We start from the raw sequence: 24,601 nt of genomic DNA, 5'->3' as shown, positions 1-24,601 counted from the left end.
CAACATCCTTGTTTCAAGCAAAGTATAAAACGGAGAACACAGACACAGTCCCATGAAAAACGCCTGACAATAGTGCCGCCACCCCTCGGCTACCTCAGCGCTTCCCCTCTTGCAAGCTTCCGCAGAACCAGCCCCCCTCCGCAGCCCCAAACACCCTCCCAGCCCCGAGGGGCAGCGCCGAGGCCTGGGGGAGCTCGTCAAGATCTTCCAGCTCGGCAGCTCCCGGCCCAGCGCAGCAGCGAGCCCGGCGCTCCGGCGCGGTAACCTCCCCCTGAGACAAACGGCCGGGCGGGCGGACAGACCCCCTTGCGCCCGCTGTTTGCGAAGCCACCGCCACCCGCGGCTGACAGACGCTCTGTCCCTTTAAGAGCGCGTTCCCGCCCCGCCCGCCGTCCCCGGCCCGCAGCCCTGCGGCAGCTGCCCGGCTGCTGAGGCGAAGCGGTCGCCGTCGCCTTCACCGCGGCCGGGGGCAGGTGCTCCTCGGTGGCTGAGGGGCAGAGCAGGGCGGCAGCATGTCCACCAAGGCGGAGCAGTGTGAGTGGTGGGGCCGAGCGGCGCGGGCTGGGGCCTGTCCGAGGGGAGCGGGGGGTGGGCGGCCGGGGGCGCCTTCCCGCCGATGGCGCTGCCCCGCTGCCGTCTGTCAGTGCCCCGGGGATACCTCTGCCCGCTCTCCTCCCACCTTATGTGGCGTCCGCGTCGCAGCCAGTGCAAGGAGGTGAGGTGTGTGTGTGGGGGCGCTGCGTTCATTCTGGCTCTTTCCATCTCAGCCGCCGCCGGGTGGTTGGTGTGGCGGCCCCCGAGCATCTCCCCTCCCGGCCGGCCCCGCTCGGGAGGCCGCGTGTTTGTGCGCAGGCAGCGGCGGGGACCTAAGGGGAAGAGATGAGGGGATGAGAATTAAGATCGAGACCGCCGGCTTGGCCCTCGGCCTGCCTGGTCTGATGCCCTGTCCCAAAGGAGGTGCCCCCCTGAGAGACTGGAGACCCGACTGTGGAGACCAGAGGTGACCTGTGTGTTTCCATCTTGAAAGTGATCTTGCCGTGAGGTAGAGCGAGAAGGGAGGTGTGCTGTCGTTGCTGCCCGTGCTGTTCACCTTTTGGGTGAATGTAGGCTGGGTGTTCCTCTCTTGCCCGCCTGCTGCACCCTCAGAGCCTCCCAGCAGGAGCCCCCGGTGCTGACACCCCCTGCCCGAGCCTGCTGTGTCTGTACAGCCACCGGCGTTTTAACCACCCTGTTGTCTGGAGCTGATCAGAGCAAGGGCAGATAATGTGGTGGATGGGACATCGGCGGCTGGACCGTGCTGTTCCCCACCATTGTTACTGCTGATAGCAACTGGTGCATCTGCAAGAGCCCTGGTGGGAGGCTTGAAGAAAAATAACTAGGGCCGTCACGCTTGTCGCCCGTATCAAAGCTACTTTCCTGATACAAGGGTCATGGTTGTGAGCCAGGCAGTCTGTGACCAGTAGGTTGGATTGATGTTTGTCATGATGACACAGTGTGATCTAACACTTCATGTGTTAAGACTTGCTGTCTCTGTCCTCCAGTTACCTGGGAAGGATTCTTGTATTTGTGTATGCCCGTGCTGAGCTGATCTAAGGAAAAGAATACTTGTGTTTATTTTCCTTTAGGGTTTACAGCTTATTAACAGTGATGGATGATGTTGCTATTAAAACATTATGTGGATGCTAATTTATTGCCTTAGGGATATGCTTCTGGCTTCATAAATAGAGACATAATGTTCTGACCCTGCAACAGCCCTGGAGCGTGCAATGTTCGGATTTGTTCAATTTCTGCCTTCCCCACCCCCCACCTGAGTTCTGTAATTGTTTCTTCTTTCCTGTGATTTTTATACATTAATTATGCTTATTTTACAGTGGCATGTGGAAGAATTTCTGCCGCCTTTTGTCCCAACACTGCCTTTGCCATTTTCTTTCTCTTCTCTTCTGCCTTCTCTGTTCTTCCATTCCTAATGCTTTTGATCTGCTCTGTTTGAGCTTCTCTTTCATATTTTCTCCTTGGCTGTTTTTTCATCCCTTTGTACTGTTCAAGACACTATGTCTTGCCCTGCCATGTCCTGTTGCTCTCTATTTTAAGATTTACTTGGAGTCCAGGTTTCAGATCTTCCTGGCTCCTAATGCTCTTTTTCATGATGCTTCAGGGAAGGTATTTGGTTAATGGACACATCCTGTGCGTTCTAACCTACTGAATGTATTTTGTTTGCCAAGGCTGTTCTCCTGACTAGTATTACAGTATTACCAAATGTCTGTGTCTCAACATAACTTCAAGATTCCTTCACCTGCAGTTTTTGATAGACTCCAACAAGGACTATGTTGATGTGCATACATCACTATCAGGCAAACCTTCAAACCCCAACTGTTGCTGTTGTTGCTTCTGCCCTCATTGATTGAGGCAAGAACCGGAATGTTTTGGAAAGGAGTCAAGTCATAATGAATCTCAGTTTACCAAGAACAACAGCAAAACACTACAAATGAGGAAAAAGGCTGATCAGAACGGAAGAGTCGCTGGTCTAAATATGAATCTGTGGCCACCCCACAGCTCTTTGGCAGGTTGTATGAATAACAGGTAAAATGGTGGCAATCTGGAAATTGTCTCAAAGCCTCCCTTTTCTGTGACAATGTGCGTCTCATATCCCATACCAGTAGTATTGGCAGCGACTTTCATCATCTGACTAATCATGGCATGCCTATGTTGTTCTGTTGTATTAAAAGGAAATTAGTTCCTTTTCACCTTAAATAGCAGTAACTGGTGTTTAGTTGTGGTAAGTAGTGTCTGGGAATACCTCTGTTCTTCTCCAAGATAGTGGAGCAACCAATACCGTCTTTCAAGACACCTGATGGTTTTACCCCTGATTCAGTCAATGCTTACAAGGGGGCCAGGGAGTTTAGTTAGGTCTGTGTAGATCCTAGAGAGATACCCAGCAATGTATTGTGGAATAACTTTTTTTTTGTTCTTTTTAAAAATAGTTTTATGTGATGACCCTATGACAATGGCTAAGTACCTCCACAGAGTGACATCACTGAAGTATATCTCTGGGTGCTCAGAAACTCAGAAAACTGGGTCATTCACACACTTCTGTATCTTGAAAGCTGGCAACATTTTGCTCTGGTACATTCCTTCAGAAGGTTCTTTGTGTTCTGGGAGGATGTGCTGACATTGTCAGTGTCCTGGGAAACATAACCCAGAGGCGAGGTTAAAACCTTTAGCCTAAAGCTAATGTTAATATTTAGGCTTTATAAATACATTTTCTGTTTTGGTATTTTGCCTGATACAATTGTGTGACAATGCTGATGAACAAAAATATGTAGATTTCCTTCTTTATTAAAAGCCAGTTATTCTAGATACCTCATACCCTTTTTTGAAACTAAGTAGCTGTAGAGAGGTAGACAGTTCTTTGAAATACATCTAGACCTGAATTCTGACATCATCTTTGGCATTTTGTTAATCTAATTCACTTACAGATATCTGACAGCAAACCATGGCAGCCACAGTAAACTGTGTGTCTTGCTGTGAATTGTTCTTTGCAAGGGCACTGTGAAATGTGGTCTGTTTTCTTTGCAAATATGCCTGGCTTCATACTCAGTCGCTCCTTTTCATTCAGCTTGTCAGTGATAGAAGAAAAAAAATGGAATGCTCATGAAATGTTCACATACAACAGCAGTGAGAGGCATATAGACAGCAAGTTAGTGCCCTTCTGTCCAGTGGAGGACTTAATGGTATTCATTCTTTAAATGCCAGTTGGCAAAAAGAATAAAACCAAGGACTGACTAATTGGTCCTTTAGGAAACACAATTTATCTTCCACACAGCAGAAGCCCTGTAGGGGAACAAGGTGTAGCTTGATGTAGTAAAAGACTCTCATAATCCATATGTTCAAGGGCTGAGGTCATTTGGAAGCATCTCCCCTTTGAACTGCCTATTACACAGTCTTGGTGCACTTTTAACATGATTAGGAGTTCCCAGTGAGCTCTGGTTTCACTGAGGCTGTGTCTGCACAGGGTGATGCTGTGAACAACTGCAGAGCAGAGCTGAAAGCGCAGCTGATCTGGCACAGCCTTGTGCCACAGCCAGAGCACTTGGCTTCTCAGCAGAACTTATTAATCTGAGCAGAGCAAAAAAGAATTGTGTTCTTAGGTGTCTCTGCCTGAGGCTGTCTTCTGCCATGTAGGCAATGTGAGGCATTGCAGGTATGGTCAGTAAATACTTTTTCCAATACTGAACAAGGATCTCTTTTAGAAAATAAACCCATTATTATTCTATTTCTAAAATAACAAAAAAATGGTTTCAGTAAAGGTGTAGAGCTCCTACTATTTTAAATCTCCTCGCCTGCATCATCAAACTTCCTGAAACACTTAAATAAACAGCACAGGTCTTTACGTATCTTCAGCTCATTGCATGAAGTAAATGTATGGCCTAAAGTAAATCACATAAGCTCTCTCTGTTTTAGCTTTTATCTCTGCTTTGGCATTAGAAATATTTATCTGTCTCACATGAATCCCCTATGATTTAATGACTCATTCATTATAAATGAATCTTGAGATCTTGGAGGCAGAGAAATAGTGCAGGTCTGGTTTTTTTGTTTGTTTGTTTTTGTTTATATTTATTTTTTTAATTTGCTAGCACTAAGTTGGTCTAATACAGATGCAGGTATTCACTTCTGTTCCTTCCCGTTGACATTCTTGCACTGGAGTGTTCATTTTATTCAGTCAAATTAGAAGGAATGTAGAGAGTTTTCTGTTTTTTACTGTTTAGTTTTTAAATTAGAAAATAATCAGAAATGGTGGGAACAGATGTGATTCTGTCAAAGCCTGCAAAAAGCCTAAATGAAAGTTTTTGTTTGTTTTTTGTCTTTTGTGTAGTTGCTTCCAAAATCCGTTACCTTCAGGAATACCACAACCGGATTCTGCACAACATTTACCCTGTGCCCTCTGGAACTGACATTGCAAATACTCTGAAATACTTTTCTCAGACGTTATTGAGGTAAGTTTTAACTAATGCTCTTGAAGAAAAAAAGAGCTAAAGAATTGTAGGGGATATTGATTGACTTTGAATTGGTTGCAAGCTATAATGGGTCAATGCTCAGCCAAAAAGAGTCAGAGCATAATTTAAGAAAATAATGGTATGAATTAATTTCTTCAGTGGCTGTTGCCCAATTTGCCCAGTTGAGCTGCTGACTGAGTGGCTGATTCTAAAATAAACTTGGTTGATTACACATTTGCTTGGCCCTCCTAAGACTTAGCAGAATGTACAGACATGCTGAACTTGTGAAGTAAGGAGTTTGTGACTGATAGTTTTGGATGCATACGCCCATCATCTCTTTAACAGTGCTGGTGCCTCAGGATCCTGGAGCGATAAGCCAGTCGAGCAGAGCTAGGTTCTTATGCTGCCATAGTTCAGCTGCATGTCAGGCTTGGGTTCTGGTTCAGTCCCTTACAACAATACAAGTAGACACGAAGTTTGTGTATGGATCTGGATTCGGATGGCAACAACAGGTCAGAGTTGCTCTGACCCAGGGCTTTGATTTAGTCCAATATTTACTGATAATACATAGTAATAAATACCATATGACTGCAGAATACATTTCATATAGGAAATACTACCTTTCATCTTGCTAAAAAAGATGGCAAAAATTGTGAGACTTAATTAGGAATGATATACATTCCATTGTGCTACCTAGTGGACTCATATTTTCAAATTCTTTTAAATATGGTTTTTAACAGTGAAGAGGTTATTTTTGTCTGCCCAGGTTTTGGTAGGCTCTAGTTTTCACATCCAGAAAAATGCATTTAAAGCTGTATTTCTGTGCATAGCTTCCTGATTTATACCTGGAAAGATCAAGTCTCTGCTGTCATAAACTGGTTTGGAAATACAGCTATTTGCCCTATTTGAGGAAACATAAACAAAAAACAGTTAACCCATACATTTGTACACATAACCTTATGATGTGTCCAAGTTGCGAAGCAAGAGTTTAAACTTGACAGCAGTTCATTTTAACATTAATTTGAAGTGCATTGGATGTATCAAAATTCTTGACCCATAAACAGGGTCAAGAAGGAAAGGCACATAGACAGAAATACTCAGTGGAACAAACGTTCACCACAAACTTAAAAACCTCCTGCTTACTTTTGAAAACTTTAAGAGTAGAATTTAGCGACTGAGAAATTTGTTTCCTTCATCATTTAGAGTGTTGAGGAAACTTATGGCAAACAGTAGGGCCTATTTTTTTTTTTTAAGATTAAGAAACTAAATTTTGTCTCTTTATGTTGCAGTAGTGGGGAAAATGTTTGGAGAGTCACTAAAGATACCTCTGAAATGTGGCTCTGTTCCCACATCGGGCTGTTTTGATGGATTATTTGCACAACACACACAGTTAAATCACATTTAAATAAAGTCCCATATGACAAAACAGCCTCTGTGTAAATGCTGTTGGCCTTTAGGGTGTTAAAGCAAGAAAGTTGGACTTATTATGAATGCTTTTCTCTTAGCTGTAACTACCAAGTGCTATAATGAGATCTGTTTCTTTTTGGGCAGAAGTCCATTGGGACAGGGTGGATGTAGAGTCTGCTGCTTAAATAAAGTGTCTTTATACCATCCAGTTTTCTTCATCTTTCTAAGCAGTACAGCTGACATGTCCTATGTGACAAATTCTTCACACTCCATAAGCAGTGATGTTTCTGGACTTACTAAAAAGCTTTATACTAGGTGACTATGAGAGCGGAACAGAAGTCAGGTCAGGAACTGCACAACTGACCAACTCAATTTCTTTATTTTGTGTTCAGAATGGGACTGAACCAAAATCCTGTAGCTGATAATGCTGAATCTCATGGGGCAGAAGTGATCCTTATATCTGATGTGCAGCTCTACACAAATGGCTTTGTCCTTATGATCTAGGATCTGCTCAGCCTCAGAGATAAAAGGGCACCAGAAGCTGAAGCCAGGACTTGGATCTAAATTTAAGTGGACTGAGTTCTGATACTGAGCAAGGTCAACACCACGTTCTGAATTCCTGTAACTGGGGAATTTGAACTGTGGGTCAAAGCTTGAGTGCTATGGTTGAACCAATATAAATTTATACACTTGCTGATGCTAAGAAAGGAGCTGGATAAAAAAGCAAAACAAAACACACCCTGTATTTAGTGTGGCAGATGGAAAGAAGGAAACTCCCACTCACTGTGTGCAGATCTCTGCAAGATTTACCTTAAAACTAAACAGACTGCCTAAGAACCTTTCTGAAGAGTGTGTGCAGAAATTTCTTTGAATATTCTGCATGCTGAGTCTTCTTTCTGCCTCCTACACTGAGACTCCATTGTGTGAGGTTTAACATCAATGATAGAAGTACATGGTAGAGAATGATCTTTGGAGCCTGAGATAGAGCTAATGCAATGAATTTGGGCTGCTAAGAGAATACTGACCAACTGTAGCAAAAATGCGCATTGATTTCTGGAGATTTTGAGTCTGGGCTTCAGAATACGTTGCTTGTGATCATCTACTATTTTAAGATAACTTTAAACAATATTTCCCAGTTTGATGTGTACTCTCTTTGCAGCTCATCTTTTTAGGCAAACATTTATTTATGAACATTTGTAGTCAAAGAATAATGGAGGAATTCCATATGATGATTTTTACAGGTGTAGCTTTTACAGTTTATTATACTTTTTACCTTTCCATGTTATGGACACATTGACTGTGTTCCTTTCAGTGGGGCATGCCTGCTCTTTTGGATCACATTCATATCTGGTGTCATTCTGCTAGCTATAGGTGGATTGCACCAGGGAATAATTTGCTCCTTTGCTCTGTACATAGCCTCAATAAATTAGAAGCTCAAGGGTGGGGGGAACAGACGTGGAATGGCTAAAAAAAATTAAATCCTTATTTCTATGAACAAACATCACATAAAATCACCATACACAATGCATAGCACATTGATTCATTTAGTTCTTCCTTGATTTTTCTCTTTGGGCAACAGCATTTCTTTACATTACAGCATGAATTTGTTTCATGCCCTGCTCATTTTCAGTATTTTCTCCCTCATTTGAGGAATGATCTAAGACTTAATAAACATCTTGCATAATAGCTCATTCTTTCACCTTTTCTTGGAGAAAATTCTCCATATTTATGTCTAAGTAAAATGTTTTACATAAAGAATAGTTATAAATGCCCAGTGGCTAATTAATGGTCAGACTGGTTTTGCTGCCTTGGTGAGATGCAATTCTCTTGTAGGCATTTTAGAAAGCCTTTCCTGGAAGGCAGTAATTTTGGGATAAATTTGTAGCAAAGATTTACAAATCTTGAAACAAGCCCTGGTAACTTTGTCATTTGTCAGAGAACACGTTCAGTGTGGAGTTATGATCTGCAGACACTCCAGGTTCTCAAGACATGGTTTGAACAGAAACAGGAGCAAACTGCAATCATCGTATCTTGGTCTTAGGGCACTTCCTAGATTTTAAATTTTGACTCTTCTGTTTATTACTTTAAAAACATATGGGTCAGGCAAAAGCCTGGATCTGAAAGTGGTGTGTGTTTGTTTGTTTTCCTTTTAAATTTGGTGCGGTTACAGCTGGAATTTAGACATGATCTCATTGCTGTTCGTGAACAGGAGGGTGCCCTGATCAAGATACAAGATGGTGCACTTTGGCCTCTAATCTGTAGATGGGCCATAGCTCCATGTTATAAGGAAAGGAAGTCTATAGTGTGAGCTCTCTATCACTGCCTTACGCTTTCCAAAACAAGGATTAATTAATACAATAATGTCCTTTCTGGAAGAAGTGTGCTTGAAGTGATGTGTTGTCGAGTAAAAGGATGGGTAATTGGTATTATCTGTTGGTAGACAGGGAAAGAATATAACTTGGTACCTTCATACCCCTAAACATGAGCTGCAAAATATGGCAAATGAACATCAAGCAAATTAAAAAGAATCAGCACTCTGATGATCTGTTTATAAAGTCATGCTACATCTTAAATGATTTTCTGAATAAACTGTCTTGACAGTCACCATGATTCTTGTACTGGACATTGGGTAACAGAAACGAAAATAATCTGCCAAACATGTAAGGCACAATAAAAAAGGAAAAAAAAGTATGTAGTTTCTTAAAACAGACAATATGTCTGTCATCTCTGTCTGCAAGAGTGATGTGATAGTAGCCACTTGCCATAGAACTGTACTTGTAGAAGTGTTTTATATATATGGCAAATGAATGACACCTTCTCTTATAAGCACCTTAGCAAGAGTTTAGCTTGCTCGTGTAAATTGTTGAATTGACTTGTGAGGTAAGATATATCTGTGCTAAGGTGATTATACGATAGGGATCTCTGTACTGTTAAAGAGGGCTGAGGTTTCCAGAAGTGCTCCCTTTTGACGTAACTAAGCTCTTCATTAGTCAGTGGAAATTTTAATGCCACTGACTTGGTTTAACCCTGACTTTTGGAGCAGAGTTAAACCAACAGCAACTGCTTTTGGAAATCCCAACCACTGAGAGGTGCAAAATGTACTTTAAAAAAAAAAAAGCATTGTGTGTGGTTTAATATATTTAAAAGGTGTATTATATTTTTATAGGCACATATGAAGACTATGAACTAACCCTATAATTGCCTGATAACTAAACTATAACACTGCTTAAGTGACAATTTATTTCTGTTCAAAATAGTGGGGTTTATTTTTTTAAATAAATTAGATTAAAATGTTTACGACATTCTTAAAATGACATAACAAGCTGATTGACATATAGCCTCTATTTTGATTCCCACTAAATCCTTTTTATTTTTTGAAATTATCTCTCCTTTAGTTTATAGTGAGTTTTGTTGAATAATAACGTAAGTAACAGCAGGAATGTATGGTAACATACTGTCTGATCTGCAGTTACATAATTGGTTTTGCTTGCTTAGCCCTTAGATTTTTGAAGGTAACTCTTTACCCAAGGAGTGTTTGTATTCATAAAGTAAAATGTTTCCTCCTTAAACATGGGCAAAATTAAAACCACACATAAACAACCATTATCATTAGCTCACAAACATATGCTAAAGACCATCTACTATATATTATTTTATAACTTTTCCAAATGTAGTTTAGTTAACATTTTAGAAATATTATATTATTTCTAAATCCATGTGCCTGTTTAAACTTCATTATCTCAAATGATACTGAGTGAGTGGTCATGAAACAGTATCATAAAATACATACAGACATTATTTTAATGCAATAAACATGTGATTTTTAAGACTATCTTAACAAACACACATGTTTATTCTTTGCTAAAACATGTTTCTGCAAGTGCCACACCTATATTTTGCATGTTTTCAGTCAGTTGGTTCAAAAGATTATAGGGGAAAAAAAAAAAAGAAATCTCTTAAAATCTCAGAGCAAAGTACCAGCCTATTGTGACACAGCCATTTTACCATAGCAAACACTTTTAATTCTCAGAATTTTTCTTAACTGTGAAACATGGGTAGGGCACTGAAACATGCATTTTTATATTTTTGCTCCTTATGAACCAGATAACACATGAGATGCAATGAAATTTTCCTAGATGTCAATTTTTAATTATCTTTCCTTGAACCACGAAAGTGAATGGTTGCTAGATTTGTAAACACACTGGTTTCAGTAGGGATTGCATCTTATGTGGGATGTATCTGGTGTTTTATTATTTGTTTTATAGTGTCATTTCAATGTAATGTGCTGTTCTTTGTGTCTTTGTTGTCTCTTTTTTTTCTTTGTCCCCCCAACAGCATTTTGTCCCGCACAGGGAAGAAGGAGAATCAAGATGCCTCCAATTTGACAGTGCCCATGACCATGTGTCTTTTTCCTGTGCCATTCCCACTCACCCCATCTCTAAGACCACAGGTCAGTTCCATCAACCCTACTGTTACTCGCTCCCTCCTTTACAGCGTCCTGCGAGATGCTCCATCTGAACGTGGCCAGCAAAGTCGTGATGCTCAGTTATCAGACTACCCATCTTTGGACTATCAAGGACTTTACGTGACACTGGTGACACTGCTGGATCTAGTTCCCTTGCTACAACATGGTCAACATGGTAAGCAGGCCCTTCAACCCTTCCAGTACGCTTAACTTCAGTGCTGTGAATCCATGAATGGTGCATAAATGCAGTAGAAGAGATGGGCCTAAGCTGACCTGGATCTGGAATTCAGTCTCCTGGGATGCATTTATATCCAAGTGTTTGGTTTGACTTTCTTAAATAAAAGATGTTTTTTTGCTAACTGTGAATTTGGGTTTGAATTCTGATATTGTCTGATTTTTAGTGATATGCTGGTGGTATGTAACTAAAATACAATGGTATGTAACAAAAACAATACAGATGGTTTAAAAAAAAAAATCTGGATTTTTGAATTTGAATCTGCTGGGATATCTTCAGACAGGTCTTTTTGGGGTGGCTCTCTTAAAAAGGCACTAATTGCTTGCAAATGTATATCTGGCCTATAATGAATATACAGATTGAGTGTTTTGGTGAAGGTCCGTCTCTAAATAGAACATAATATACATTTAATTGAAGAAAAATCATGGCAGTGGTGATTTGAGATGGCTTTAACATATTCCTGGGTAAAAAGACAGCAATATCTCTCTCTGACTTACAGAAAAGCTGTATTTGCTTATGTTTTGAATTAGTGAATCACAAGATATTTTTGTGACTGTGTTGTATTTCAGTTGTTTTCCCTCAAGTTCTGCATGTATCTGGCTTGTTAGTCTCTGGCTTTCCATACTGGGATTCAGGAGCCCAGTGTTCTCCCTATGTTATATAAGCCAAATACTAATTTTCGTCATGGTTTCAGGGTGTAATTTGCTCCCAGCAAATTACAGGCTTGTCCACTTCACTTTCTAGAAATGGTGGCGCTAATTATCAAAACAATCTTTTTTGAGATAGATAACACAGTGATAATCAACAACCAATGGAGACCTGTAAAGAACAAACAACATTGAGCAAACACAATTTCCTTTTATGGCAGCATAGTGGCTCCTGGCAGGGTTTTTCTGTCCTTAGTCAGTCTTGTGTTGCTGTGTCACTTGACATCCTAATGGCAGTCTGGGACATGTGGACACCACTTGAGTGAGGAAAACACTCCAGAAGAAATTACCAGTGGCTCTTTTCAGCTAGAAGGGTATATCAAGTGGGAATCTTTTAGGGGTCTGTGCTGGGTCTAGTATTATTAATATTTTTTTTTTTTTTTTTACATGGCTGATAGAAATGAGAGAGCACTTTGATTTGCAGGGGTTATCAAGATGGCAAATAGCGTGTCCTCTGTGTGAAAGATATCTGATTCAAAACTATCCTGGCAATTTGCATTCTGTTTTAAAACATTTTCAAGGAAGAAATCTAAAGTACTATGTTTAAGCAGGAGAAATCAAAGGCAGAAATGAAATAGGGGAAATACTATCTTGAAAGCCCTACTGCAGAGATCTGGATGTTGCAGCAGATCAGAGGCAGACCATAAGTCACTAATATATTATTCTAGCAATATGTAAACGTGTTTTGTGTAGGAGACACCCAAAGCATTTTGTATATTATTCTAACAGCCCTAGCAAGGCCTCTGCTGGAGTAAAATTTTCAGATGTGTTTATCTGGCTTTAAGAAAGACATGGGCCATTTGGGAGGAGTCCAGGAAAAAGAAACAAGAATGATTTGAGGTGTAGAAAATGTGAACAGTGAGGAAAAATGGAAATAACTTGGTTTGTCCAGCTTGGAGAAAAATAGAAGGGAGAGATGATTATATATACAAATATGAAAAGGTTGCTGAGAGGAGAAATAAACTAAATAAAACTATTTGTGGCTACAGTGAATCAGGATAAGAAGTTGTAGGCTTAAACAGCAGCAATGGAAATTTAAAAAAAAAAAAAAAAAGGCCTTTTTATGATAAAGATGGTTAAACACTGGGATGAATTGCCAGGAGAAGGAGTGAACTGCCTTGCACATTTTTTAAAAAGAGTTTAGACAATCATCTGCCAGGAATAATTTGGTTGACTCATGCTTGCAGCAAGGTGAGGTCACTTTCTATAATTCTGTGTATGGAGAATTAAATTTTGCAATACAACTTGTTATTTATTTTTCCCTCAGCTAAGCATGTCCCTAAAAGAAATACATTTTTTTAAATCAGAACGAGCCGTGTTGTTTGGGTAAGTACAACTGGTGCACTGGGCCATCTTGAGTTTTGGTCCAGTCAGATGGTACAAAACTCACAGGGCTTTGCTGGTAAATACGTATTGCAAGAGAGGAGTGCCCTCTAGCACTGAGGGTCTGACTGGACCCTTGCATGGAAGACCTGCCAGAACCACTGAAATTGAGTGCTAATTTTCATTCTTACTGTGACTTATGATATTTACAGCTACAGATCTCTGAGCACTTTACAGAGGCAGGTTTAAATCAACCTAGTTGTACAGATGGAACTGGAGGCCTGTGTAACATACTTAAGGTTAGAGATTGAGTAATAAAAGGAATCCCTCTCATGCAGGGAAAAGGCCTTATGAGGTCATGGGATCATCATACAGGTTCAAACTTGGGGCTCACTGAGTGCTGTAATGTTTCTCGGAGGTTTGTTTGCCCCAGCTCAGTTCCTCATTCGGAAGAGATTATAAAGATGCCACAGTGCCCAGATACACAATAACCTATCCCTTCCCTTTGGATCTTGAAATGTACCAAAGGATTATAGTAAAATTAATTAAAATAAGTATGAACATTCTGATAAATATTCCTTTCCTTTTAAGCCTTGGCTGTTTTTTGCCTTTATGGCTTGCCAGGAAAACAAGATCCATTGTTTAATCACATATTTGAAAAATACAGTGGTGCTTCCTGTAGTCTCTATGTAGTGGGTACTTTGCAGCAATCTTGAGGGTAATTAAGATGAACATCTTATTTTTCTATGGCTGATAAAGACTAGAACGCTTTTTGCAAAAGCAGGCCTTTCGATACCAAACTGCGTATCAAATTTTGATTCTAGTAATATCTCTGCTTAAATGGAGGCCATTGTGTGTTAATCGCTACATGATTAAAATCAACGTTGATTTTGAGCAATGGTTTTACTGGCTGTAGTATTCATATACCCTCCAAACTCTTCTGAGTACTGTTGAACAGCTGTTTCCCTCTATTTTAGGAGGGGTTCAAAAACATGGGTGAAGTCTCTTGTCTATAGTGATTAACTTCCCAAATTGCTTCGAGGGGAAAACTTGAATTTAAGTGTTTTTTTTAATAGTTTTGTAAACTAAAAAGAACGTAGTCATAATTATTTTCCATTGTAATGATTCTGTATTTATTTCATTTTATTCAACAGATCTTGGGCAATCAATTTTTTACACAACTACATGCTTACTTCCTTTTCTCAATGATGATATTTTGAGTACTTTACCCTATACAATGATTTCAACACTAGCTACCTTTCCTCCATTTCTGCACAAGGATATTATAGAGTATCTCAGCACATCTTTTCTGCCTATGGCTATATGTAAGTAGAACTCATTTGAGTGTTGTTATGTTTCAGAAAACATGATGCACTGCTATAATAGTATTAGACCGTAGGAGTCAAAGTTTGATCTCTCATAGTATTGTCATGGGATACCAATCTACTGTATGTACGTTTGTAAAATAATTCTGTGTGACTAGTTTTCAAAGAGAATCATTCTATGGTTTTTATTTATTTGTTATGCTGTGTTACTGTGTGCAATTTTCCTTCATTTAAAGGTTGAAGTTTAGCTTATTTAAGAAATACATTGCTTTCAGACTCATAGAACTTTCAGTGCCAGCAGTGGGAGTTTTGAATACAGAATCAATGGGCAGACTGCTCCTGAAACGATAGATACAGTAGCAACGTGTAATTTTTTTAGCTGGCCAAAACCTGGATGTACAAGAATGACTGTTCTCAATGTAATGATGTGGTGAATTTCTGATTTTTCTCCCTACTTCTCGGCATTTTCTCTTTAAGTTCTGTACTAAATAGCTGTGTCTGTAGTGTCTCCTCTCTGTAAATGTTAAGACTGAATCCGACAGTGCCTCCTTTTTTTCCTCTTTCTTTTTTCTCCCCCACTGAGGGTGTCACATGATTACATAATTTTATAATCCGTGCAGAATGTGAATCCTGAGGTGTGTTCTGAATACTTGTCTCTGTACCTGGTAAAAGGCTTGATGGGACTTCAGTAGCAGTGAGAAATTTAACTGTGTACTGCAGATGGAAGCATTAGGATCAATATTAAAAGACAGTTTTAACCAACAAGCCTTTAGCTGTGTGGGTGATCAGATGCTGGAGCAGTTTGCCAGAGCGGCTGCAGATTCTCCATCCTACCAGATACTCAAAACGCAGCTGGACAAGGTCCTGAGTACCTGCTCTAGATGGCCTTTCTTTGAGCAGGGGGGCTGGACAAGGTGATCTCCAGAGGTCCCTTCTAACTTCAACCATCTTGTGATTCTGTGAGAATGTCTCTTCCTTATCTGTATTCCAGATCTTTGTGGAAAAACATGAGTGACTTTTTTACAGAGATTAACACTGATGTCATTTAAGCATGTAGAAGATGCTGTTAGAACATGGACAGCAGCATGATACGGTGTTTTGAGGTTAAGTTTAATGGAAATTTATCACCTATGTGTTCTGGCTCTACCAGTCAGTGATCTTGGAGAAATCCCTTAGCTCTTCTGTACCTCAGTTTCCTTATGGATAAGGAAACTGTATCAGATCTGTAAAACTGTCCTCCAAAACATCTGATTGAGCCAAATCCTTGGTTTACTTAAATAGATACTATTCCCCAACTCCCTTTGGCAGTGATTGCATCCATGCAGAGCATGGGACCAGCCTTTGTCCTGCTGCCTTTTTCCTCAAACAGTTTTGGTTAGATCTCTGTATGAAACCAGTCTGCTGCTCTTTAAATTTGGCTTCTTGTACTGTGTCTTACTTTTCAGCTGATGGCCACATTTTAATTGCCAGGTTAGAGCTGCTGAGTATTTTGTAAGTTAAATCCATCCAAATAGACCTTGCTGTGATAATTTGTGGGCTCTTACATGTATGGGTGAGAGTCAAAAGAGGATGAATGAAGTGCAGTGAAGAGAGCCATAGTAATGCTGGGTCATGTAGAAAAGTACCAGATAGAAGAGAGAAATTCTCTATTTTTCCTTCCCTCCGGCTTTTCCAGTGGGTGCCCTTTTAGTTAGTGGCTGGTCTTTCCCCACCAGGAATGATCTGCCCCTTCACAAGGCAAGTGCAGAACCTTTCCTTCCTCTGGTGTTCAGCTCTGAATCAATCTGAAAGGGAGGATGCAAGAGATTGTGTGAGCAGCTGGAGAGCCAGATGGGAAGAATGAAAGCATCTCACTGAGCTGGGAGCTGCAGTTCTTTGCTTTTGTCCCAAATGCTTGGTATTTGGGTCCTGGCAGCCAGGCTTGGGAAAGTGCTGTGAGCGAGGATGTGGAAGATACATGCCACATCTCTGTGTGGGAGGTTGCCTTCAAAGCCATATTGCCGTGTTGCATTTCAGAAAATAAACACCTACGCTCTGCAGGGTTTTTCCAAGTATACCATTTAATAGTAACTAATTAGTAGGAGACCAGAAGGAACTCTGGCCACTTTGTGTGTGAGGTCAAAGTTACAACAGCTTAGCTACACTTCAGTGCTACTGTTTATCATTATCTTAGCACAGTTAACATAACAAGGGGGACTAATTTTTCTGGAATGTACCTATAACTTGAACTTGTACCCTGTGATCCCTGAGTAGTCATGTTTGCCATACACCAACAGCCAGCAGGTACTGCCAGCCCCAGCCCTTCGTCAGTGTACCTCAGCAGTGGGCTTTCTATTTTTTCTTGTTTCTTTACTCTCCACTTCCACCTTACTTTTCTACAATCCAAGTCCTAGGGGCACTTGGCTACACAAGTGACATTGTTTTGACCAGTCTGTGGGGTCTGAAGGAGAGTACCTGAGAAGATCCCTCTCTTTGATTCATGCAGCTCTGACAATGAAATCTTGCTGATCTGGAAAACCAGGTGTGTGCTCTGTGAAGCAATATCATATTCTTAGTCATCTTTCTCTTCCAGCAGAAAAGGGGGTTTCACCTTCTCCAATTCAGAATGTTTCTAGTTTTGTTTGCTTGTTTGTTTGTTTGCTTTTTAATGACATAGTACCTTGGGGATTTTATTTGCATCAGTTGGAATTATTTAATATGCTATTCTCGCTTAATATTCCTTGTTATACAATAAAAAATGTGTTCTTTCTCTTTTTCCTTTATTTTAAGTGGGATCCTCAAAAAGAGAAGGTGTTCCAGCACATGTCAATCTATCTGCATCATCAATGCTAATGATTGCAATGCAGTACACATCAAACCCAGGTATGTGTAAACATGCGACATGGTATCATTCTCTCTAAAACTATGAGTCATGAAGTACTATGTCAAATGTAATCAGAAAAGTTCAGATGTTGGGAGAAATCTGTCTCACCATCCAACACAGGATGAAAAATAAGTTATTTTAGTCAAAACTGGAATTTCTGAGCATCATGCTTGAAATAAGATTATGTAGATATGAGAACTTGTTGTGATGAAGATATAGGACTTGGCCCAGGATTGGAGGCTCTGATCTATTCTTGCTTGACATCAGAAAATAATGTTGATTTATAACATCCATGTTATCACCACTTACTTTGACTATAGAAATTAATAGTAACAGTTTATCTTATACTCTGATTGATATCCCACCAAGTTCACAACTGATGTTGTTTTTTAAAGAAGGCAGGTAATGCTGGCTGCAGGCGCAACAGAACTATAATGGATTTAAATGTAATCATAAGTATCTAAACACAAGGCTATTCTCTCTCATGATGACACAGTCCCAGTTAAATCAGTGGGATCACATAACCAAATTGAAACAAAATGTAACCTGAGGGAGCTGTTATATTGCATGATAGTCAGCTATTTCCCATTTTATGTAGATGATGTGTGGGGAAAGGAACCCCACACTGCGGTATGTGTGTGAGAAGTATCATCACGTCATGCTAACATACTTCCCAGTGATAATTAATAGCAACACACCAATTTTAAAAGCTACTCGTATAAGTTAGTATTTTTTCACTAAATGTTCTATTTTGTTTGTGAATTCCATGTTCCAGCCATCTGAGGGAAATTCTGGCCTGTGATTTTTAGGAAGTCAAACATGTAAAGTAGTTCATTTGATTCTCCTGTTTGTTTGATGCAGAGTGGCTCCTGTAGCCTTTGGTATGCATGGGACTAATGTATTGTTACATGTGCCCTCCATTGCTGCCTCAATATGAATGACAATATACTCATTTGCAGCTTTACATTGTGCCAGAGGGACAAAGTTTAAATGAATTAGCAGGTATTCTTAAACTAAATGTGTTTGAAAAAGATCTCCATTGCTGTGGAAAAAGCTGTACACCTATAATACTTGTTGTCTTACTGCATTGACATGATCAAGTTACTAATATTTAATTTCTAATCTTTTTTGATGACTCTCAGGGCAATGATTCTTCAGCAAACCCTTTAAAATAAAAAGTAATTAAATGAGGTTTAGAGTTTTGGATGGACAGAACAAGCCAATCAGCTAATTACATCGCTTCTGTAACTTGAGTTTCCATTTCAGTGTGTCTGTACTGTCTTTTCTCTCTCAGTGTATCACTGCCAATTATTGGAATGCCTCATGAAATATAAGCAAGAAGTATGGAAAGTAAGTTTGTGATCATATATATTTTGTGGGAATGACTGTATTTAGGTAGTAATGAAAACCAGGTGGCTTGAAAATTGAAGTGACTGTGTGCCAAGAAGCTTTAAATGATCTTTATATCCGGTTCTACTTCTGGATTATGGAGAGGAAGTTCCCTCTGACTTTTAGTTTACAGAAGGAGCTCCATGTTTGGTAGAACAGATCTCAGTTTCCTAAATACTCTGTGGTTGTGGCTCCCATCATCAGAAATTTTAATAACCACCAGTCTTCTCAGTTTATGTGGGACTGAGCTTTTACAAGGATTATTTGTGAGTATTGTCTTAGCCTGAATCTGATCTGGATCACTTATTTATCTATATCACACCTCTTTGCCCTATGGTTATAGGGAGGCTTCATGTGCTATATGTTAGCATACTGTGTGGGGTGGGTTGTAGCTGTTGGATGCTCCGATCAAACTCAGAAGCCAATTGTGAACATATTGTTGAAATTATTCATCTAATCTACTTATAAGAACATACAAAGGATGTTTTGTAGGGCATTAAATGTATATCTTTTGTGTGCTCAGGTATCTTTGTGAACGTAAGTAATATGTATTGAATTGTGTCTTGTTATCTTGCAAAATAAACATTTTGTACCTGTCTTTCTTTAGGATTTGCTATATGTGATAGCCTATGGACCATCTCAAGTTAAACCTCCAGCGGTACAAATGTTATTTCACTATTGGCCCAATTTAAAGCCCCCCGGGGCAATCAGTGAGTACAGAGGACTGCAGTACACAGGTCAGTGCAGCTGTTTTTGTATAAGCCAAAATAAATATAAAGGAAATTATCAGAAGTGTGTTAATGTCACATGTTTACAGTTCTACAGTGTATTTTGAAATGTTTTATTCTATGCGTTGGTACTTTCATAAGTATATATGATGTCAATTTCTCTGTATTTTCAAAAGATGCTGGGAAAAATATAAATGGTGATTGTGGCTAGTAAATATATTGTGTTACTCCCAATCCTAGTGAAACCAGAACAGGAGAAGAAATGAATATGGCATTACAAATGGTCTGTGAAACTGCCTACTTGGCCTCACAAGGGTTCTGGTTTATGTTCCTTTCAGTTATTGCTTTGGTTGCTTTTGTTATGCCAGCTGCTGCCACTGCTGCTGCTGAGGCTCCTTATCTTGGCTGTTACTGTCAAAAAAAGTCAGGCGATGTCAGGAGCAGTCAATATAATGGATAAGTTCTCAAGGCTGACTATAGGTTGAAAGTGAGAGCCAAAGTCAACAAGACATCTGGAGCTGAGCAGGCGGATGGTACAAAGTCCTCTGTCCGTGAAACTCCCTGGTGAAACTGGTGGGATTGTGCTTCTATTGTGGGGGCTGTCCAGCAGCAATCCCTGACTTGCTTTTTCTGTTTGCCTGTCTCAACCAATTTCAAATAATCCATGTTGTATGGGACATGTTTTACTGACTTTTAAAATTTGTGGACCAGAATGCAACATTTTAAATAATAAAAATGAAGGATTGAAAGAAACCTTAGAAGACCCTCTAGAACAACTCAAGTACATCTTGAGTTACATGTTACAAGTACATCCTGTTACATGTTTGTCTGATATGTTCTAAAGCCTTCCCTTGAAAGGCTGTTAGGTTTTTCTTGACTTTTTTTTCAATCATTCATCTTGTACTGCTCTGCATCACTTCTTTCATGGAGACAGGGCTGTAAACTAAGCATGACGTTCTATATGAGCTGTTAATAGCACTGGGTAGACTGGAATAATTTTCCTGTATAAAAATTTTTTGTTAATACATGCTAGAAAAGGATGAGTATTATCTGCAGTTGCATGTCATTTTGGCCTGGGAGCATTCTGTATAGCATCCAGGTGATGCTACTTGAACACACCTTTGTTGTTTACTTCTTGTCATTACAAAGCTAAGACTCCTTCTGTCGCTGGACTTTTTTTCCTTTATCATAGCTGTGTTTTCATTTTGCCTGGGAATATTACTGAATTTACTCAGCTACTTCTACCATCCTGCTCCTGGAATGGAAGGACAATTAATTAATGTTGGTGAGATCAGGAAGGGTCTACAACAGGGATGTCTGTGTCTTACTTTTTCCATTCCTTCATTGAGATCATGGTTCATTTAATAATTATGTCCCAAACAAGTATTTTCTAGGTTGTTCATTGTAATGAGTAGGCTTCCTGAGGAATGGCTAGGTCTTCTCTCATATTTGTATAGTACTTATTACAAGAGGATCTTGTTCTTAATTGATATCACTAAATACAAAGAATATGAATGTATTTTTTCCATTTATTAATCAGCTGTGTTTTGGTTTTGCAGCCTGGAATCCTATTCATTGCCAGCACATCGAATGCCATAATGCGATTAACAAACCAGCTGTGAAGGTACTGCTGTTTCTTCAGGGGTCACACCCAACTGTCTGGGGGATGGGAGGTTGTACTTTGGCCCCAGGCATATGTTCTGGTTGTGTGCAGGTGACTAAGGGCAGGAGCTAAGGGAACAGCAAAGTATGTTGAGACCAAGGGGGCCAGAACTTTGCGAAAGTGTTCTTTGACTGCCTAAAGCAAGATGGCAAACTCCTGTGGGCCAAGTCTTGATATTAAAGATGATGATGGTTGGAGAGCACTTTATAAAAATCTAATCTGGCTCCTGGCTAATCTGTGTAAATATTTTCCTGAACACACATATGTGTGTGTTAATGTGTGCACAAATATTACTATATACAGGAAGCATTATGTGGATTATGTAGGTATCTGTTCACCTTGGTATCTTGACTAGGGTCATAAAATTCACCTACTCTGTGATTCTTTGCTTGGAATATGTCCTAAAGCAAACAGCAACAAAGCTTTGCTTACCTCACTGCAGTCCTCTTGGAGGGAGGTAAATGATATCATTTCCTGGTTATGCACAGTGTAAGAAAAAGTAAAGTTGCTAAGCCAGGATCATAGTGCGATTCGATGGCAGAGGTAAGAACAGCATTCCAAGGCCAGAGCAAAATATCAATGCAACTTACAGTTCCAATATTTGCAGATTAGATACCTGAATATTTTCGAATCATCTCTTAGCTTAACTTTGACGGAACCAGTCTTGACCAGTCATCACTTAGAAAAATGCAGTCTATTGTCTCTTAGATAGATAAAAGTAAATTGGGTTAACAAAGATGAGAAACATTCAAAGAGGCATTTGTCTTTATAAATAAGATTTTGCACTTGGAGTAAGAAACTTTTGATTTAAGTGGATAAGATATTGCATATGCATTCTACTGTTCAGCTTTTCCTTAAATAGTACAAAACACTTAAAAACATGTATGTAATTGGCTGGTAACTGTGTTTTCTGTAACTGGCTGATGTGGAAAGATAAAGGTAATGCAAGACGAAGTTTGGACCTACGCTGCCAAGGAAACTGTGGATCCATAGTCTTCATTCTGTCATTGGAATTGTGCTGTATAGTTAACAACTATGATGACAGAAATTAGATTTTGCTGGAAGAGGTGTTACCGAGAGAGAAAAATCTGGACTTTCACTTTACCTAGTCCTAAGTAATGGATCCTCTAAGTGACCCTGTCATTGGAAAAAAATAAAAAACAAGTCTGTCATGACTATGCAGTGTAAATGTGTAACATAAAATATACTTGTCTTTCAGAGAGTGATAATACTGGTATTGAAATATGTCCTGTTCTCTTCACACAGGCTCTCACTTTCAGTTTCATCCCTGTCTTTGTTAGAAATCATTTGAGATCCTGTACTGCCAGGTGCTGAGTACTCTCTTTCAGAATACTGAAAGCTCTCAACACATACCAAAGCTGTGTTATGTCATATGTCCTGCGTTGAACGTCCTCAGTGAACTTCAATGAACAGATGCGTTAATTCTTTTCCTTCTCTGTGTTTCAGATGTGCATTGATCCATCTTTGTCTGTGGCTTTGGGTGATAAGCCTCCTCCTCTATATCTTTGTGAAGAATGCAGCCAGAGAATTGCAGGGTACGTAAACTAAGAACTGGAAAATGATCAGGTACAGCCAGACTCCAGAGTACAGAACTCTGGAGTTATGCTTTATTTTTTTTATTGTTAGGATATAATTTATATAGATAACCCTGTTGAAATACATGGAGCATGCTGCCACTTACTATGAATGAGAATTATAGAAATTTACCCTACATGATCAGCATTGGCATCTAGCTTGAACAGCAGTGAGTTTTAAACTTAATATCTTTGAATGGATGCATTGGGATGCATTGACTATGGTAGGGGAACCTTGTTAATGTACAGGCTTTTGCTTATGAAACATTTTTACTCCTCATCCTTCAGTTGTCATTAAAACCAGGGCATTACAATGAAAGCTCTTTCACAAAGACTTAATCACTTTTCTGTAACATGTTTCAGATTATTCTCTAGGGTATGATGTGAAGCAGCAGAGTAAAGAATTGGAATTGGTCCAGGCTTGTCCAGTACCTGGAAAGAATATAGCCTGAGATTAATTAATGTCACATTATTATTATTATTATTATTATTGTTATTGTTGTTGTTGTTGTTGTTGTTGTTGTTGTTGTTGTTGTTGTTGTTGTTATTACTGTTACTACTGTTAGTACTATTACTACTATTATTATTATTATTTTGTAATTTTAAATTTGATTTGCATTGCTTTACAAGATCTACTAATATTTATGGGGAGTTCCAATCATTAGTTGAAATGGATGAGGTTACAGGTAGTCCAGAAGCTACATAAGGTTTTTTTATACCCAGTTTAAGACACCTTTATATCACACCAGTTTTAGGAAAATCCATTACATGTCATCTTAGGTTTTTAAGTCATCATTGATTTAAAGCTGCAGGAAGCAGTAATGGAATTTGGCAGAAGCATAGCTTCTAAGGAGACTCATGGAAAATGGTACTTCTACATTATATTCTGTCTTCATCTGATATTCTTGCCTATAATTTCTTAGCCCTCAGACTTTCAGAGCACACACCATTTTAATTTGATAAATTTATGCCTTAAAAATAATTTTTCGAAAGCTCTGAACGTGGTGGACCAACATCATCAAAGTAGCAATTTACAATAAGTGAGGCATAAGAAAGTGAGGTAATGTAAAGTAGCCTGCAATTTATAAAACTACATTTGTATAAAACAACTTCAGAATAATGTATGTCCTACCACATTAATTTAGGTAAATTTCCTCTGTGCAAAAATAAATGCATAGATAAATAAAAAATGGAAGCTAATCAGATATGCAATTTTTATAGGGATCACAGTGAATGGTTGATAGATGTTCTTCTACCACAAGGTAAGAGGTATTTTAAGGGTAGGTACAAACTAATCATAATTATGCAACCCTATGCTTACTGATATTTCTGCATACTGTATTAGTTGAAATGCTGCATTCTATTCTAAAGGGATTTTAAAAAAATGTGAAGTAGCTTGTAGTTAATACTGCTTAGTGTCTGAATGTACTTGTTGTTTACTAAAGTAAAGTACTTTACAAAGTACTCTTAGTACTCTGAAAAATTGACCTATCTTCTAATTGTAATAGTATGCAACTCCTTATATGTGAGGAAACAGAGACAATTGAAACATTTACATTTGGGGTGGAAAAAAGGGAGCTGGCTCTTCCAGTAACATATATCTGATTTGAAAGCTCTTAAAGCTTCTGAAAATCTGTTCTATGAACAGGAGACTGTTAAGTGTATCAGAAAATAACATAAAATATTTTTCTATGATCCAGTCATTGATCCATTCATTGCCCTTTGTCCAGTGAGAGAGCCTGATATTCTATTATCTACCAGAATGCAGACAAAGCTTGTTGACAGACTAGTCAGAATTTCCTGGGTTTGCAAGAATGGTCACATGTTCTCTAAAATAACCCTTTCAAGGACAGAACAAGGACACTCCCTCTCTCTTTGTTCTGAAAACTGAAATTCTTAGGCAGTGA

At 39.3% G+C, this 24,601-nt stretch overlaps 1 protein-coding gene across 2 annotated transcripts in view; it reads left to right on the top strand.

The window, feature by feature from the left end:
• The first annotated feature begins 301 nt into the window (after window positions 1–301).
• UNC79 (unc-79 homolog, NALCN channel complex subunit) overlaps window positions 302–24,601 on the top strand; it is a 109,336-nt gene continuing 85,036 nt past the window's right edge. For both annotated transcript variants that reach the window (XM_082058249.1, XM_082058248.1), the window contains exons 1-10: window positions 302–534; window positions 4,874–4,994; window positions 10,737–11,041; window positions 14,286–14,456; window positions 17,226–17,318; window positions 18,614–18,669; window positions 19,316–19,445; window positions 20,996–21,060; window positions 22,567–22,655; window positions 23,916–23,956. In XM_082058249.1, the coding sequence (XP_081914375.1) occupies window positions 513–534; window positions 4,874–4,994; window positions 10,737–11,041; window positions 14,286–14,456; window positions 17,226–17,318; window positions 18,614–18,669; window positions 19,316–19,445; window positions 20,996–21,060; window positions 22,567–22,655; window positions 23,916–23,956 (1,093 nt within the window). In that variant the 5' untranslated portion in view covers window positions 302–512. The remainder of the gene's footprint in view (window positions 535–4,873; window positions 4,995–10,736; window positions 11,042–14,285; window positions 14,457–17,225; window positions 17,319–18,613; window positions 18,670–19,315; window positions 19,446–20,995; window positions 21,061–22,566; window positions 22,656–23,915; window positions 23,957–24,601) is intronic.

This window comes from Streptopelia decaocto (assembly GCF_964273445.1).
Source record: "Streptopelia decaocto genome assembly, chromosome: 7".
Lineage (NCBI taxonomy): Eukaryota > Metazoa > Chordata > Aves > Columbiformes > Columbidae > Streptopelia > Streptopelia decaocto.
This window is presented reverse-complemented; position numbering and strand designations above follow the sequence as displayed.